The following is a 17,930-nucleotide window of genomic DNA, read 5'->3' on the forward strand; positions in this document are numbered from 1 at the left end:
ATCTCTTCATATCTTGACATCTCTACTGGGGTTCCCTAAGGCTTTACACTTAGTCCCCCTCTTTTTCAGCATTTTCATTAATAATTTCCATTCTGTTATGACTCAAGGTTCTCTTATTCAATTCATGGATGTTTCAACTTTTGTATGCTCGGCTGATTCTATTTCTGAACTACAACTTAAAACTCAAACAGCCTTTTCTACCATTAAAACCTGTATGTACAATAACCATCTAGTCCTAAACCTAAATAAATACAAGCTCATACTATTCAACCCTAAGAAAACAACCCCAGTAGACAAAACCAAGTTCACCATTTATTCTCAAAACAACGCCATAATCGAAGTTGTTAGCCACACAAAATTTCTTGGAGTCACTATTGACGAACACCTAAAATTTGATATTCACATACAACATAACATCCACAAAATTCAGCAAAAGCTTAGAATTCTCTATAGACATAACTTCCTAAACCCCTCCCCCCACTAAACAAACCCTTGCTTCTACCTACTTACTCCGCTCATTTATCTACAGAGCCCCTCTATTCACCAACCTCCAATCCTCATTAAAAACTAAGCTCGAGATGTGCTACAACAAAATTGCCAAATTTGCAGCTTATTCCAAATACTCCGCCCATCACTGCACTGCTCTGCACTCCCTTAAATTGCTTGAACTACCACACTTCCTCCCCTACTTGCAACTAACTAACTATGGTACACAAAATGATATTCATACCTTCAGAATGTCCTGATCTCAGGTCTCTATTTACTCATTACCTTCCAAAGAAGGCCCCTCAGATCCCAGAATAAGCAACTTTTGCAGGTACATAAACCAAAAAGCCCACCAAGCTAGCTCCTCTACTCCTGCTCGAAAATTGGAATGATATACCATTATCTATTAGAACAACCCAGAATCCTGCATATCCTTCATTACATGAATACCTGTTTCTACCTGGAATTGTACCTGTGCTCAACCTCCTTAGAATATTTATTACAAGTGATGTTTTCCTAGCTACTACCAATTTATGTTCACCAAAATTCTCCACTGTTCTAATACCTTGACAGTTCATGTATGTCACCTGTTGTTACCTATTACCTGTTACTTGTTGTTACCTGTATGCTAACATTTTTTTTGTCACTAAGTGTTTACTCAGTGCATATAGTTTATTTTGATTATTCCAATGATTGTATTTATCTTTGCATGTACTGTGGAGCTTTTCTCCCCAGACCTCCACTGAAAATGGGCACTGAATGGGGCAGTGGACTTTCCCGATAAACAAAGTTCAAATAAATAAATAAATAATAAAATATAAGCGCTCATATTTGCTGACATGCTATTATGTAAAATAAGACAGCACCTTTGTTCTGGCTGGCTACTTCTATTTCTAAAGCTCAGTTCTATGATTTTTAATGTTTATAGGTTGAGAGATACAGCATGTGGGATAAATGGTCCGCTGAACTACTCTAAAAGAAACTTGAACCTGGAACATTAAGAGAGAGAGAGAGAGAGAGAGAGAAATTACTCTCCCTGCTTGTCTTTTTACTTCTCATATTCCTGTTAGATTTTATCTATCAGAAGCAAGTTTGCACAGACTCTCTTTGCTCTTCACTCCTACATTTTATACACACACATACCTCAGATTTACCTGCAGACACAAATCACAAATATGTATATGAATGCAAATATAAACAGACGCACACAAGTGCATGCAAATCTAAACACCCACAAGCATATGCAAATGCAGAATGCAAAGCTAATTTTGGTTAGGTATATTGAGAACTTTGCTTTTCTCTTACCAAATTTCTCTGGGAAGCTGATTACATATATTATGCCTGCTGTGTGTGTGTGTGTGTGTGTGTGTGTGTGTGTGTGTTTTGAGTGTGTGTGTGTGTGTGTGTGTGTGTGTGTGTGTGTGTGTGTGTGTGTGTGTGTGTGTGTGTGTGTGTGTGTGTAGCTGTCTTTTTACGTTATAAGGAAGTAAAATAGTGCCAAAAAATGGACATAATCAAGCCAATGCTAGGGCTAGTGTTGCAGTCAGTAATAGAATCTAATGTTGTCCAGCTACGGGGGGGGGTTAGGGACAGGGAACAATAAAAAAAGGAAAAATGCCTGGCTCTGATTTCATGAAATAAGTTCAGTGCCAGCCTGGACATTGGCCACACAGACTATTGAGGCATTGTCTACACCGTTTCTCAGAATAGCCCCCAGTTAATCACTTTGGCTTTAAAGGGAATTTCCTTGTGGAATTCTCCACAGAAAATCTAATCAACTGACCTGCCCTCTTCAACAATGGGAGTCTTTTTTTATTTTTGGGCGGGCTCTATACTGTAGCCTTTTTGTGTGGAATAAACCCTCCCAGTAGGAGTGGATAGCTGGTCTCTGTATGTGATGTGGAGAATGCTTTCTGTGTTATGTGTGTGTGTGAGTGTGTGTGAGTGTGTGCGTGTGTCTGTATGAGTGAGTGAGGGAGCGTGTGTGCCTGTATGTGTATACTGTTGACCAGATGGTTTACTGCGTAGGGCTAGTCACTGTGTGCTATGTGTGTCTGCACGTTTCTATCATCTCATGTCAAAGGTCTGTTACCCGAACACCTCTCTCATCAACTAAATTTCTTTCTAAATAATTGGAAGGACTATGAAGGCTAGGAGTTTCCGGAATGTTTATAACTTGTGAAAAAACAGGCTATTCACCTTGTTTTCTGTGGCAGCTGCGGTCAGAAGAGATTAAGGGGGATTCGCATCTGAAGGATTCCTTGTGTTTACACTGAGAGGGAAAAAGGCTGCAGAGAGAGTTTTGGCATGTGGATACTTTCCTCTGTCCTCATTCCTGGGCTGTTTTATGGAGTTTGGAGCTTGCAAAACTTTGATTTTTTTGCCAGGACATTTGCACCATTCTAAGGAAGCAAAGGATAACAGCAGTACTGACAGGGTGAGTGACAAGTGTTTACAAGTTTTCTTGAAAGGGGCCTCAACAATATTTCAGTCTAATTTTCTTTTCTTTCCTATCAACAATACATATTTGTTTTGCAGGTATTACAGAGAATATAAGGTCTCTGCTTGTATCAGTTTTTCTTTTTTATAAAACTCAGAAATAGATGGTAAATTACACAATCAGATGTTTCCTTCCATTTTAAGTAACCTACCTTTATGTTTTTATGAGACAACTGTTATAGTGGTCATTTTGGTAGTACAAGAGCAAAGAAGCAGCCAAACAGATTGTTAGTGTTAGTGGAAAAAGAGACAAATAGCAATATGAGTTAAAGGAAAATGAAAGACAGTGTGACCCCTGTTAAGGGTAGCGGAGTACCATGCTTCAAGCAGATATTCCATAGGCAGCTTCTGTCCCAGAGTGTGATAGCCCTTTAAGAACCCCTGTCTTAAAGGGAGAGAGAGAGAGCGTGTGCAAGAAGAGAGCGAGAGAGAGAGAGAAGGAAGGAGAGGAGAGGGAAAGAGAGAGAGAGAGAGAGAGAATCAGTTGTTTCAGAAGGTTGGGCTCATTTGACAGGTTCATTTGAAGACAAACGGAGGTAGTGGTTGTATAACAAAGGGGAGCTGTGTTTCCAATATGTTAACTGACCCCGATTTATCTCAGGACTTTGGTGAGAGGTGAGTAGAGATGGGAAAAGAAACATTGTCAGTCACTTCACATGAGTCCTTCCATAACCAGCCATGTCATTTGGATCTGTATTATACACTTTTTCTACTGACTGCCCAACTGTCTGTTTTGTATTTAAATGCAAAAGAAAGTGAGATAATCTTGAGCTGACAGCCTTAAGAGATAGTTTCTGGAATTAAATTGGATTGGCTGGCACTAAGGTGCAAATTATACAGATGTGAAAAGAATACGCAGCTGTAGCGGGGACTGAACCTATAGTGACATGGACAGAGGCTTATATTTAAAGATATACTTTAACTTAATGCATATCTCAGTCTGGTTGTCATGTCAGTTTTTGTCATTTTCCCTTTATTATCTCTTGGGATAGAGATTTTGATACTACAGCCAAGTTGCAGTGGCAATGTTTTAGGCTCCATAAAGGTTGAAACTTTTTAAAACGTGTGTTGTTATGAAGGTGGCAACAGGTGTCTCATGAGAAAGTATATTTTTGATGAGCCAGTGCATGCTGTCTTCATTAACACATAATTTACAAATATATAAAAAACAGAAATCTGAGGCCGATGTGTACCAGCATCACGTTAGCTTGGCTGCTTCAGAGCAAAATAAAAAAGTAAACATGATTCAAAGTTTGACTTGCCTAGGAGAAGGAGGTAAGTGGGTTGTAAACAAAATAAACAAAGGAGATAACATAATGACAAGAGTAGTGAGGGACTGTGAACCTTCTGGCAATCTTGGCAGGAACTCTTTTTGCTAGGAAATCTGTTTCTTTGATGTTTTCTTAAGTAGTGCTGATAGAGTTGTCAGTGTTTGTCACAAGTCTTCTGAAAAGCAACATCTTTGTTTTTAGACTCATGAAATGCATTATATTTGTGCTTTTTTTTTCTTTCAAAAAGCATTTTCATAGCATACCTTTATTTTGAACGGTATTGCAAAGTTTTATTTTAAAAGCAGGGGTACTGGTTGAGTGCTGTAGCTAGTCCCTTTTTTCTAGAAGTGCAGGTTTTGAGCAAACATGTCAGATTTTTTTCTGAAGCATAATGGTTTTATAAGTGCAAAAGAAGGATTATGATAAACCATTATTTCGACAAAAATTTCAAAATCTGTAAAACTTCAGTTTATGTTTCCTTCTCAATTGTCATATCTTTCTCAGAATTTTGTTTTAAGCCAGTGTAAATATCAATGATGTTTATGAAATTTAAGTAACATACAAGGCATTCTGTGAATTTTAAACTCAAAAAGTTCTACTGGAGTTCTGATCTAGAAATAACTATTCATTTATCAGAAGGCCACTATAAGAGAATATCCTTGATTTTTAAAAGACATTAGTTACTCCATTCATTATTCTATTCATTGCAAATAATCAATTATTTAAGTTTTCTGCCGCTCTTAATATTTGTAGAAATTAAAACTGTGCACCATGACACGTAGGAAAGCCATGATAAAACCTGAATGCTTGTATCTGTTTAACTCTTGTCTGTTTATAAAAAATATTGTGGTCATTTCCAAGATAACAAGATTTAAGTGACTGGATATTTGCTGGTATTCAGAGTTGTTACAACTAAGGTGTGGGTACCTTTCTGGACAATACTGGTAGATTAAAATGTGAATAGTTCTTTCAAAGTCTGAGTTCAAAGTCTTCATGAAGCAGATTGTTGAAAGGAGCACCTTCTCAAAAATAAAACAAAATACTTTTTAAGTAGCTTCTGTTCAGGCATACTGAAAAGCAAGAGCATTTTGAAATATGCAGTATGAATATTATTATAAAAATACTGTAAAACCTGGAAGGCTGCCTGCTTCACTTTTGTCTGTAAAAGATGTGTGATTGTTTGCATATTTTATGTCTCTGCCTTTCATTATTGACTTATGGGTCAGGATTGTGGTTCAGTTTTAATTCCACATGTAGAAAATAATGCTGAAAACATGACTGGGCACAATATATGTATATGCCATGAAGCTAACATGTTCAAGCAGTGTTTCTTGACAAGTTATAGTATAGTTCTACCAATGTCTGGGAAACCTGTTGATTTCTTTTTGCCATCTACTAGTAATTTTTGTCACATCTTGCAAGTCGGGTTTGACATTTGGATAAAGTAATGAAACATTCTCTTGCAACAAGAAAAGTTGAAAAATAAAATATGGTAGTAATCTACTCCTAAAGTGGCAAAAAGAGGGGTGATTCCAAAAATAAGAAATACAGGATGGAGTTAATTCAGATGTGGACTACAATTTTTTTTTTTTTTTTTTTTTTTTTTGCTGTGTTTCAGCACAAAGCCAACTTGGTTTTGTTGGAATATTTCTAAGTCCATCCATAAACTACTTATGTCTTATGACAATGTGACAATGGGGCATGCATTGATATACTAAAGCAGAAAGAGAGGTGTAGATGGACTGATGGCTAAGACAGGTACAAAAGTAGGTAGGGGAGTAAATAAATTGTTCTGCGTACACACAGGCATGCCGATAATATATTATTTCACTGTTTTGTAGTATTATGCAACATGACAGCCAAAGTATCAGAAATCCCTATCAAAAATCAATTAATATTAAGTACATGTGTATTACTAGAGTCAGACCAGGGTTTCTGGAAGAAATGTTGCTCAAATAGAGCACTTGTAGAAATTATATTTATTCTGTGTTGGCATAATTAATCCCTTAAATAACAATGCATAAATATTTTTTAAAAGTTGATGAAGATAAATTGAAATAAAAACAGGCCACAGCTCTTATTTGGCTTGAAAATGTTACATTTTAATGGGTCTACATTATACATGGTTTCCATATATATGTAGTTGGCCCAGTGAACTGAGGCGGGGAATACGTCCAGTCCTACAACATGCTCCTGTTTTTAGCTAATAGTTGTATGTTTTAGCATTGTATTTTTGTTATATTTCATTCTTATGTCTGTGCATTATGTAGCCTTTTCAATTACTAAGATTTTAGCATCATACAACAGGACTCTAATGCTATATTTTATTGCATTGTGATTTTAAACTATAAATACAGCTGGTAAGTTCCAGTCATTTTCCAAGTCTTTTACTAGTAGGAAAGTAAGAATAAACATATAACATTTGGATAACACTGCTGTTTTGTTTTATTACATCTATAATCAGGATCCACAGCTGCCTTCTGTTTTGTGGACAACAATATAGTGTGGATGGACCATGAGTGTACACTGTGGCTTTCATTGTTTCAACAAAATAATGCACTTCCATCTGTTGTCTTCAGAGCATTCTAGAAGCTGTTTTTCAAGTCTGTATAGGCCTTACATAAATTAGAAGAGGTCTATCCTGAAAGAAGGATCCTATCTGTCTATTGAAGTTGTTTTGGTCTGTTAATTATAAGTTATACCTGTCTATTTGTGGAAAGGACCATACAGACTAGTCATCTGCATCCATATTTGGTTTTACTTTGTTCTGCACTCTGCATATAGGAGAATCGGTGAAAAAATATAGATTTTATAAAACATTGAAATGAGAACATTAAGTATTTATTTTTTAAAGTGATATTAAAATATTTTCATGAATTCCTAAAAAAGTGCAGGTATATATTCCATATCCACAGTTTCTATGAAATTATTAACTTGAGCTAAGTCAAACTAGAGAAGGAAGAAAATCAACATTTAAAGATACATGATTCTGACAAAACAAAAAAATTTAACTCTAAAATGTTTAATGTGTTCATCAGAGAATTAAGAAAGATGAGCTCCAGTGCACCATCACTAGATAACTTCACAATCGGTCCTCTGAGCATTCAGTGCTAACAGCAGTTATTCATGACAACACAGCCTCATTCTGTATGTGTTGAATAGTTAACCACAAATAACTCTTGGGGTTGATTACCAAATAATTTTACAGTCACATTACTCCGAATCTTTGTTCCACTTTTTCTAGTCAATTATGAAAGCTGTTTTCATTAAGCAGAATCCAAGCTTCCCCCACTGAGTCCCATAAGGATCTTTTATTGTGGGTTTTTCAGTTTAAATTAAGATTTTGTGAAGAGAGATTTGCTTTAGTGTAGTTTCTCAGGTGACTAAACTACAATTAGACATAACTTTTTCCATGCAGTATTGCCTTCTGTAAAGGTGTTCCTACCCTATTTTGTAAAGAAAGCATGTATATCAATGTACTATTCACTTGTCAGCAGTTTCTCAAGAAAATATTTTATTATACTTCTTGAATGCCATTCATCACTGCTGTTTTAATTTCAGATTTTGTGTGTATTTACATTTATATTTACCGTAGCAAGAAAAGGGATTATATTTGCTTCATTGTATTGTTCTTATTCTGATATTGCCAGCTATTTAGGTGTAGTCTTTCAAACATGTTACGCATCATTTATAGCTCAAATATTCTATTTATGAAATAAAATATATTTTTTGGCAATAAAAGTCAAGCTGTACTTTTTGTTTTTCTTCTCCATGCATAGCTAGCATCACATTTATTTGTTTTGTTTTTGTCTTGTTTTCTTTGTTGACTGGGGAGGTCTAACAAAGTGAGTCTAATTTTTAGAGAAGCTCAGCACAGAAATTATATGTTCACTGGTAACAAAGCATTTCAGAAATTGTACAGTCATTTTGGATTGTTCTTACTCTAAGAAGGCAGTCTGATACAATCAGATTTATTGTAGTATGGTCACAAACAAGATACTAACTAACAAGACAACTGATACAGATAAGTAAAGACTAAATCCAAAATTGTTGATGTGGCGTGAGTCATATAGCATGTCAATAGCAATACAAATTGTGATACATTGTCGTAATGTTCAGGTGGAAACTGCTAGATAATTAGAAATAGGTCAGAAGCTATAAGTGAACTGCTTTTAAAAGTGACAGAAATAGTGCACAGTGAGTACATGACTGTTTTAAATAAATGGAAATAAGCAGTTATGGAAGTAGAAATCGCTAATGAGAAATTAAGGTGTAGCGAACAGAAGAACAGATAGGTGATGAGCTGTAGTAGGTGAATAAGAATGGAAAGAACCATAAAGGGAGACAATGACTTTCTGGTGTTGAATTAGCGAGAGTGCAAAATTTAAATACGAACTAAAGTGTTGTGATTTGAGAGCTGTGAAGGAATCATGTCAGAGAGTCTAAGTGGAGAGAGGTGTTGATCAGAAAAATATTAGCTAAAAATTACAAAGGTAGAAGCTGAATGTTTCAGAGTAATGAGAGTGCTTTCAAAGTGTTGTGATAAGTATGGGAGAGGAAAACTTTGCTGTAAGAGAAACAGCATATTGTGTTGTTAGGTTAGAGTTTCAAACTGACTTCAGTGTGACAACATGCTTTTTGTGCAGACTGGGATGGTTCTGTAAGTTTTTTAAAGAGAAGATATGCGGTAAGGTTCGGAATATATAATCTTGTGACAGTAAAATGACACTATAGTTAGAAAGAAAAATTTGAATTAGCTTATTATGAGTTGCAGACCAGCAAAATGAATGTTATAGAAAGGAAGAAAAAACATAACAAATTTTGCTTCTCATTGTTGAAAAAGAATCTAAACGAAGGTTAACGGTGTGTTACAGAAGGTAATAAGAAAGCGATTCCCACATATTGCTTTTTGTTTATTTTTCTTTACACTGTTTGTCATTTTTGTTTTCTGTGTATCTCATTTGGGGCAGTTAAGGGTTGCCGAGAAACAAATAAACTTCTGAATCCATTTAGGAATTTTAAACTGATTGGTGAGTCACCCAGTAACTTACCAAACTCGCGGTCTTCATCTCATTGTCTCTTTCACTATCTTTCTGTGCTACTTTTGTGCAATTTCATCTATGTGTATGCCTGTAGCTTATCATACCTGTTAAGTGTTAACCTACACTGTGGATCAATGAAAGGTGTGAAGTACTGTCAACTGGCTATAGTGTCTATAGGATTGTTAACTACAAAGTGACAAGTTACCCTATAACCTCTGTTTGAGCAATTAGTCACCTTTGGCTAAAGTATCAACCTCAAGTGTAAAGTGCAGTCTGTCTGGGGTATCTGACAAGTAGAGATACATTTTGCTAGGGATGTTTATACTTATCTAAACAATGTTCTTTCAATAATTAAAGAACATAAATGAAATGTAGAACTAGTCTGTGAGTTTTGACCTTAGGAGTGTTGAAATAATGGCAAGGGAACCGTTTTGAATTCCTTGAGGCATAATTTTTGTACACTATAACCAAAAAAAAATGATTTAGTAATCTGTTACAAATCATTTGGACCTCTAAAGGGTTTATGTCTATTGGAGAGTCACTTTGTTTTGCTTCTTCTCTGCTACTCTCTGTGTTTTGTTCTAGGACTTCAAAAATGTGTAATGGCAGTGAAAACCCTGCATGCATTTATGTAATATAGATGGGCTCTTAAATTGCTTTATTTTCTGTACTATGATGCATATTAATGAAAGGTTTGCATGGCTGAATACATGCTGCAGAAATCTGATCATGGTTATTAGCTTAGAAATTGCACTCATTTATACATCCTTTCATGAAGAGCATGCTATCCGAACATGCATTCTGAGAAACTGAATTAAGTGGCTATATTGGTGGGTTGAAAATAATCCAATTTCCAAATGATGTCTCAGTTTAGACATATAAGAATTTGAAGGTGTGCACCTATGCATATCTGACTGTAGTCGGTGACTGTGTCTCATCGACTGATTAGAGACTGCTTTCTTTACTGATGAGTGGGGCTTTACTCCTGCACTTTGTAGATGGCTACATACTACCTAAGATAGGCTACTGAATCCAACTCAAAAGACTTGCTATATAAAAAAAATGGGATGATTATGTTAGTTTGTTAGTTTGACTTTTTAGAAAACCATTCCACATTTGAAATTCTCTTCATGATTAAAATTTTATTTCAGTAGAGAGGTAACTTGCTTGCCCCTTGAATTTAGTGGAAAAAATGTATCTAAAGTATTCTGATGGTCATCTCATGAAAACCGTGTAAATATTTATCACCTTTCTGATTTTCTCCTCTTTTAAACATGATACCCATATGGCTACCATTCCTCCTGCTCTCATAACAATAGATGCTTCCTACTATAAAACAGATTACTTAATACCATTTTTTAATATTTATACATATTTACACAATTTAAAAGTTAAACATACAAGTGCCTTGTGGGAGTAATGCTGTCGCAACCAAAAAATAGTAGAGGGTAGGATTCCTCTTTACCTGCAGTGAGCTGCATAGCTGTCTACCATTTTACTATTAGCCAGCAGAGTTATTTAGCTTTTTCTGCTTGCACCCTAACAAAAACAGAATATTTAACTTAAGCAGCTGTTTTGTGTGATATATTCCTTGATGTGTTTCAATTTAATGTTCACAAGAAAAAGAAAAATATGTTATTGTTGTTCCCTAATAGTCGACAAAAAGCTGCTCACTGGTACATAAAGTGTACCATTTTCCACCATTATACTTCAGTCTTGTATATCAGTGGGAATTTTGCTGGGATGAGGGAGAATGTCAAATGAAACGAAGTGTGATGATGGAGAATAAGCAAATGATGCACAACGTGATGTCAGCACAGGTGGTAAAACATTGTAGGCGAGGAATGACAGTGTCTTGTTGTAGCTTTAGTAACAATGGACATTCTTCATAACAGCAACATAACAACTGTCACATGTCATCCATACTGACGTCTGCATGATTCTTCTTGTATGGGTCTGCTTAATTAGCAGCATGTGAAATGATTCAAAACAGTAAAACAAGGCGGCTGAATGAGATATTCATTTTAATGACAAGAAGTTACATGAGTATATGACAGTTTGATGTCATGCAATGCCTTTTAAAGGGAGTAGACCCTTCTATAATTTCTTTGAATAGTAAACAGCGATCTTTATATTAGTAATCCTACCCCAAAGTAAGCCTGTCTTCCACTGCTTGAATAAGATAGGAGGGAAGCATTTTTAGTTTCTCCTTTACTGTTTACATTTTCATTCTATTGTTTATGCAGTAAATGTTCTGATACTAACCTGAGTGTTTTCAGGTATAAATCAGGCAAAATGTACTATTGCAAAGTATTTCTTTACTGTGCACTACATGTATGTACTTTATATTTCACATCAGGCCGATAGACTTTCTGTACATTGCTATGTAATTTCCACATTCTCCAACTAAAATGGCAAACGTCTTATTTAAATTTAATTTCAAACCTTGTTTACCTACTAGTACTACAAGGCTCTATTCCACTTGAGTACAATGCCGCATATGTATCGACTTTATAAATAAATACCTTGCATTTCATTTGTCACACATTCTCTTGGTACATCTGTAAGTAATTAACAAACCCATCTGTTTAGCTGCAAAAGTATCAATTTAGTTGTAACTTCTGCACTGGCCTGACATGAAGCTTTTTTTATTCTTTTTATCTATGCCTTTTTCTTGGGTTAAGGCTAAAAAGGTTGCATGTGTCAGTTAATTAACCTGGTAAAAATGCTTAAAACTAAAAGAAGTAAAAATTAGTGGAATGTGAATCTGAGACACTATATGCAGCATGCGCATATATACAAATGATAAATTGCAGGCATGCAACTTATGGCCTGAGATGATTAAATGCCTTGTAGTTCACATTTCAAGATTAAAGATCCAGCACTGTCTAGTCTCAGGATGAAACAAGGCAGTAATGCCAGACTTAGATTGGTATAGGTACGATATAGAGGATGTCATTAGAAAAACAACCAAAACAATGTAAAATGTTGACTTTCTAACCATGAAAATCTCACACCTATATTGTGGGAATGTCTTCATTGAATAGTGTCTGTCTGTCTGAGGCCTTTTCAGTAAGGTAAGTGGTCTGTGACCTGTTCCTATGCTGTAGAGGGCTGCTACTCACTTTGTTCAAAAGCAGTATGCTTTGCTGGGAAAGAGGGTTCATGGTAGGGCTGTATGAGTATCTTAAGATAAACCCAGTGCTTATATATATAATTAAAGACAGACCAGGTGAATACAATTACAGATGTACAGATAATTACAAATATATAACATAAGGAAAACAATGCAGTAAAAATGTATAAGAATAAACCAAAACAAAGGACATGTTTGTAAAAAATGCTTTATTTCAGTTCTTCTGCTTCAAAGGTACTGAAAAGATGTGCTGGTAGACTTGAATAGGCAATATGTCTTAAATGCCTGTTTCTATTTAAAGGGTGTATACCCATGTTTATATAGGAGTGAGAAAAAGGTGTTGTGTTTGAGATGGGACTGATATAGTTTGTAAATATACTGGCAAAGACACCAGTCTAGGTTGCCCCTTCCTGTGGCATATTTTACCATACGTCAGTTCTAATCTTACAGTATTTATACTTATAAGTTTTTATGCATAACCTCATTAGCAACAGAAGAACAGATCACTTAAGAACAAATATGTTAACAGTGTTAGATCTAAACTTCTTGTGGTAGTTTAATGGTAGTTATTAGGCATGCAGTAGACCACTGAGGAGCACCTCCCACTTTCTCAATTGTCCAAGAGCTCTCAGTGGTTAAACAATTTACTGACAGTCACACAGTAGGCAAATAGAAGCAGAGGGAATCACACTCTGGACTAAAGAAAACAGCTTTTTTATGGCTAATAGCCATAATCAGCCATAATCTTCTGCACTAAATACCAGAGCATGAATTATTACTTCTGCTGCCTCTCGCAGCAGCCAGCGAACATGTCTGAACTGTACCATCACTGTAAGCCAGTCAACATGTTTTGGAAAGATGGGAAGAATGTGGGTAAATCCTAAAATAATGGAGGGGACAAGGGTCCAAAATCAAGGGCAAATTTTAAATATTGCTCTAATAAACTAGAAAGTAGCTAAAATGACAGGTATTACAATAGCATGCATTTTTTTAAAGGATATGATGTCTGAAACTCAAATGTTTGTCATTATTTAGTGACTTCAATCCTTAATGATTTGCTAGAAAATCACAACTTTTATGAAGAACAGACTAAAAATATGAGGCAAAAATCCTGACATTCTGGACAGTTGAGAGGTATGATGTGAATGTCACAAAGGCAGTATCAAAAAGATAGAACTGAACCCCAGACATTTGAAGCAGAGTTCTTACCAGTGAGTCACCATCAATTCTGTACAAAGTATAAAGGCAACATTCTGTTGATGCATAACACAGTTATGTTCTTTAATTGATGGACATCAGTGTGAACTCTGTTGTCAGTACGTGTCTGTTTTTTCGTCTCCCTGTAGAAGAACAACATCTGCTGGAGAGTTTAGTTCTTCTAAAGAACAATATTCATTTAACAAAATAAGTCACTTACATCACATTCTCTGGACCAGCACTGTGTTATAAGGGACAATGCACAAATCAGTTCATGTTTTTGTTTTCCAATTTTTTGTATGCTAGAAGTATATGCTTGTTACTGTAATGTTCAATGTTTGTTGTTAAGGAGAAAAATAACATCATAAAATATTATAGAAACTGAGACTAGTCACCAATTACCTTTTTTTAAATAAATTAAAATATTTTTATCCATAAAGTCATTCAGTAAGAAATGGTCTTTTATCCAAAAGTAACAACACTTGAATGTTTACTCTGTCATTTTCTGACAGGTTTGTGGTATCATTTAAACAACACTGTCATCTAAAATTAGAGTTAAAAAAAACTAGTTGCAAATTTTAAACTTTGCAGATGACCTTTGTAGAAAGTTTCACATTGAGAGTCCTTATTCTGTCAATGCACATAGAAAACATCATGCCATTGGGATGCTACTCTGCTAAAATGCTTAGGGATAAAAGAAAACAAAAGTAGTTTTAAGAAAGATGTGTCGTGCTAACCTTTATCCCTGCTGCTGTAACACCAGTTTATACACCATGCTTTAATGAACCTGGGAGGTGCAGTGGTGTAGTGGGTTAGCATTGTCACCTCCCAGCAAGAAGTTCTCCTGTTCAGTTCTGAGCTGGGGTGCCTTCTGTGCAGAGTCTGCATAGTTATCCCTGCACTTGTGTATGTTTCATCCGTGTGCTTCAGTTTCTTACCATATTCCAAAGACATGTATCTGGAGCTTTTCTCTCTAGGGCTTCCGCTGAAAATGGGATTTGTCCCAATCGGACTTTCCTGCTAAACAAATGTTAAATAAATCTTAGTGCATGTTTTATAACTGGATAGATACGCAAACTTATTTGAATATAGAGAGGTTTATTTATTTTACATTTATTAACCAGCATTGTTCTGAAGGCCTTTAGACAGGTAGATAGATAGACAGACAGATAAATAGATAGATAGATAGATAGATAGATAGATAGATAGATAGATAGATAGATAGATATGGGTATGCAGTCAGAGAGACAAACAGATTGATTTATTTGTGTGTTTGTGTGTCTCTTTCAGTGGTAGTGGACTGATATATAGAGAATACATTTCAACTACAGCCTAGGCCACAATGAGCAAGTGCAAAATAAATAATTGTGATAGATTGTTATTATACATAGAGCATTACCGGAATTTATGTGCACTTGATAGAGTCAGACAAAGAAAAATAGAACATCAGTGATATTTACATAAATATTTATATAATCGGTTATTTACATAGCTGAGTGACATACGCTAGTGGTACAAAACATAACGATTGACAGTGGTTATGCAAAGTTAAATAGTATCCACAAGCTTAGCTTTTTAACTACAATAGTTTAACCAGGATATGGTTGCCTGCAAATAGTACATATAAGAGAAAAGGAGGAATGCAAGGTCATGTGTTTATAAGTAAGCACACTGAGTGACAGGAGTGTAGACTAATCAGTCTTTTAGGTTGGAGCAGAAATTGTGTGCAGCTTGGCTGTTTCTAATTTTGGGATGGAGATCATCCCAGAGTTTTGGTGAAAGTATTGAGAAGTCAGAGAAGAGGAGGGAATTAGTTCTGTGAAGTAGTGACTGTGTCAGAGGTAGTAAGGGGACACCGTAGTATGAAGTTTGGTTGCACATTGTGTCCCTATGCCAAGAGTGAGTGAGTGACAATAGACAGGCTGTGTACATTTATGTGTGTGTGTGTGTGCGCGTATGTGTAATTGTGACTGCATTTGTACATGCATGTGTGTGAAACATACATATCCACAGTCTATTCCAAAGGCAAACATGAACGCAAAGAATATACATATGTCAAATATGTGCATGTATATCACTTCTTAAGAGCAAACTGCACACCGCAAAACCTAGTAGTGGAATCTCCAGTACAAAGTAACTCACAATATGTACATTTAGGCATTACAATGACCACACAGAGTATATTACATCTCATATCTGCAGATTAGCATGGTGAACTTCTGCACAGGTAAATTTATTATAGGGTAACAATGTAGAAAGTCCATGACTTACTAAAAACTATTCACAGATAGCTGACTTTTTATTAACCTAAGCAAAATATTTAAAAGGGAACATTTTTTTTCTGAAACTCCCTTTTATGTGGCTAGATGTGTCTCTAGTGACATATCAAACATCAGTAAAAAAAAATGTATTTCCAAAATTGAGGTTTGTTGAGTTTATATAAGTTGAGTGGCTTATTAGCAGTGGACTCCATCTCCCCAGCCAAGGGACAGCAGTAGCCTACAAAACGGAGCTTAGGCACCAGCAGAGATGTGTAAACCCACATTGCCCATAATGAGCAAATACAATTCCCCGTTGTCTGGAGTGCAGAACATTTCATTTCTGTCAGACACAACAGATTAGTAAACGGGTAGATTTTCTTCTGCACTGTTTGGAGGTAAGCAGTGTTCTTGAGGGACTAGATTGGAGAGAGAAAGTAAAGGGGTTATCAAGCAGAGAAAGAAGAAGGAGGGGTGAGAGCAAAAGACAGAAAGAAGCCATGGCAGAGGAGGGAAAGAAAAGCAGAGGCACGATGCAGTAAGTTAACTAAAATATCTATGACACATATTTTGTAGCAGAAAGTCCTGCGCCATCAGCTTTCAATACCATATGAGTCTGACAGAGTCAGTCACTTAACCAGTTCGGTCCTCTGATGTCAAATTAAACGCAAATATTTAACAAAGGCTAGAATAAATAAACCACCAAAAAGCAATTGTTTTATATAGGGTTTTGTCAGCTGTCAGCATTGCTTTCTGCAGTTTGTTTTACAAGGGGTTACAGTTACAGTGAATGAGTCAGTCAGTCTGTCAGTCGGTGGGCGTGCACATCTGGCAGTGTCTCACTGGCCAACATCTGATTTCCAAGTCTGCAACCAAGCTATGAGACTGCACTTTGTCCAGTGTTCTGAATGTGCTGGACAGCATGCCAAATAGGTCTTCAAACGGAAGGTGACTAATAGTAACCTATGACAGCAAACGCTACCAAACATATAACTTAACAGCAGAGTCTCTGTGCCTTAATAGCTCTGGAAACCTTCTCTCAAACCTCAGAGGGAAACACCCTTGTGAAGATGTTTAAACAGGGGACAAAAAGAACTTTACAACAGTCGTGTGGGTAAACATAACATTGCCAGCCCTATTGTATGTAACATTTCATTGTCTTATTGTAGATGTTATTTCTATATTTTACATATATGCATACATATACATACACACACACACACACACACACATATATATACATATATACATATATGTATATATATATATATATATATATATATATATATATATATATATACACACACACACACACACACACACACACACACACACACAGGGTTGTGTGTGTGTGTGTGTGTGTGTGTGTGTGTGTGTGTGTGTGTGTGTGTGTGTGTGTGCACTTATCTTTTGCTATCTCTCACTTTCTCTCTCTCTCTATATATATATATATATATATATATATATATATATATATATACAAGTTTGTGTGCACGTTTGTGTGTTCACATACAATTTGTGTTTGTTTCATTCTACTGTAATTTATTTAGGTATATTGTTTAGCATGTATTGCCATATTCCTTAATAGTATTGTTTTGAACTTATAGATGGCATCTGTTGAGAAAGCACAAACACACAGGCATTTGCATATTAGACAAGCTATGTGAAATTTGTTATAAGTAAATATAATTAAATACCACTGGCTCTCTAGAGGAGTATCTTATGTTAATAACGTTGTCCATAATTTCCAAACATAGCTTGCACATTTCGTGTAGATTTTGTTCATATTATCTATACACTTGCTACATTTTTTATTAATTTCCCTTGGAATTTGTAAATTGTAATTTTATTTTTCCCAATGGGAAGGGATCTAATTGTTGTTATTATACCTGTGTATGACTGGATGCAAACCTTTATCCCCCAGTCCCAATCAGACCAATGAACAGATTAAAACAAAAATGTTTTAAAGTGTGTTCTCAAAGGTGTTAACCGGAATCAGTTTAAAAAATTTTCTCAGAATGGATTTTTTTTTAATAACAGT

At 35.6% G+C, this 17,930-nt stretch overlaps 1 protein-coding gene across 8 annotated transcripts in view; it reads left to right on the forward strand.

The window, feature by feature from the left end:
* The first annotated feature begins 2,405 nt into the window (after window positions 1-2,405).
* SOX5 (SRY-box transcription factor 5) overlaps window positions 2,406-17,930 on the forward strand; it is a 1,045,264-nt gene continuing 1,029,739 nt past the window's right edge. For 4 of the 8 annotated variants that reach the window (XM_044087687.1, XM_044087688.1, XM_044087690.1 and 1 more), the window contains exon 1: window positions 3,482-3,600. In XM_044087687.1, coding sequence (XP_043943622.1) covers window positions 3,560-3,600 — 41 coding nt within the window. In that variant the 5' untranslated portion in view covers window positions 3,482-3,559. Of the gene's footprint in view, window positions 2,924-3,479; window positions 3,601-17,930 lie in introns of those variants that run through there. The other 4 variants (XM_044087683.1, XM_044087684.1, XM_044087686.1 and 1 more) reach the window with 3 other exon arrangements.

This window comes from Protopterus annectens, chromosome 11.part0 (assembly GCF_019279795.1).
Source record: "Protopterus annectens isolate FY-2018-M chromosome 11.part0, PAN1.0, whole genome shotgun sequence".
Taxonomy (NCBI): domain Eukaryota; kingdom Metazoa; phylum Chordata; order Ceratodontiformes; family Protopteridae; genus Protopterus; species Protopterus annectens.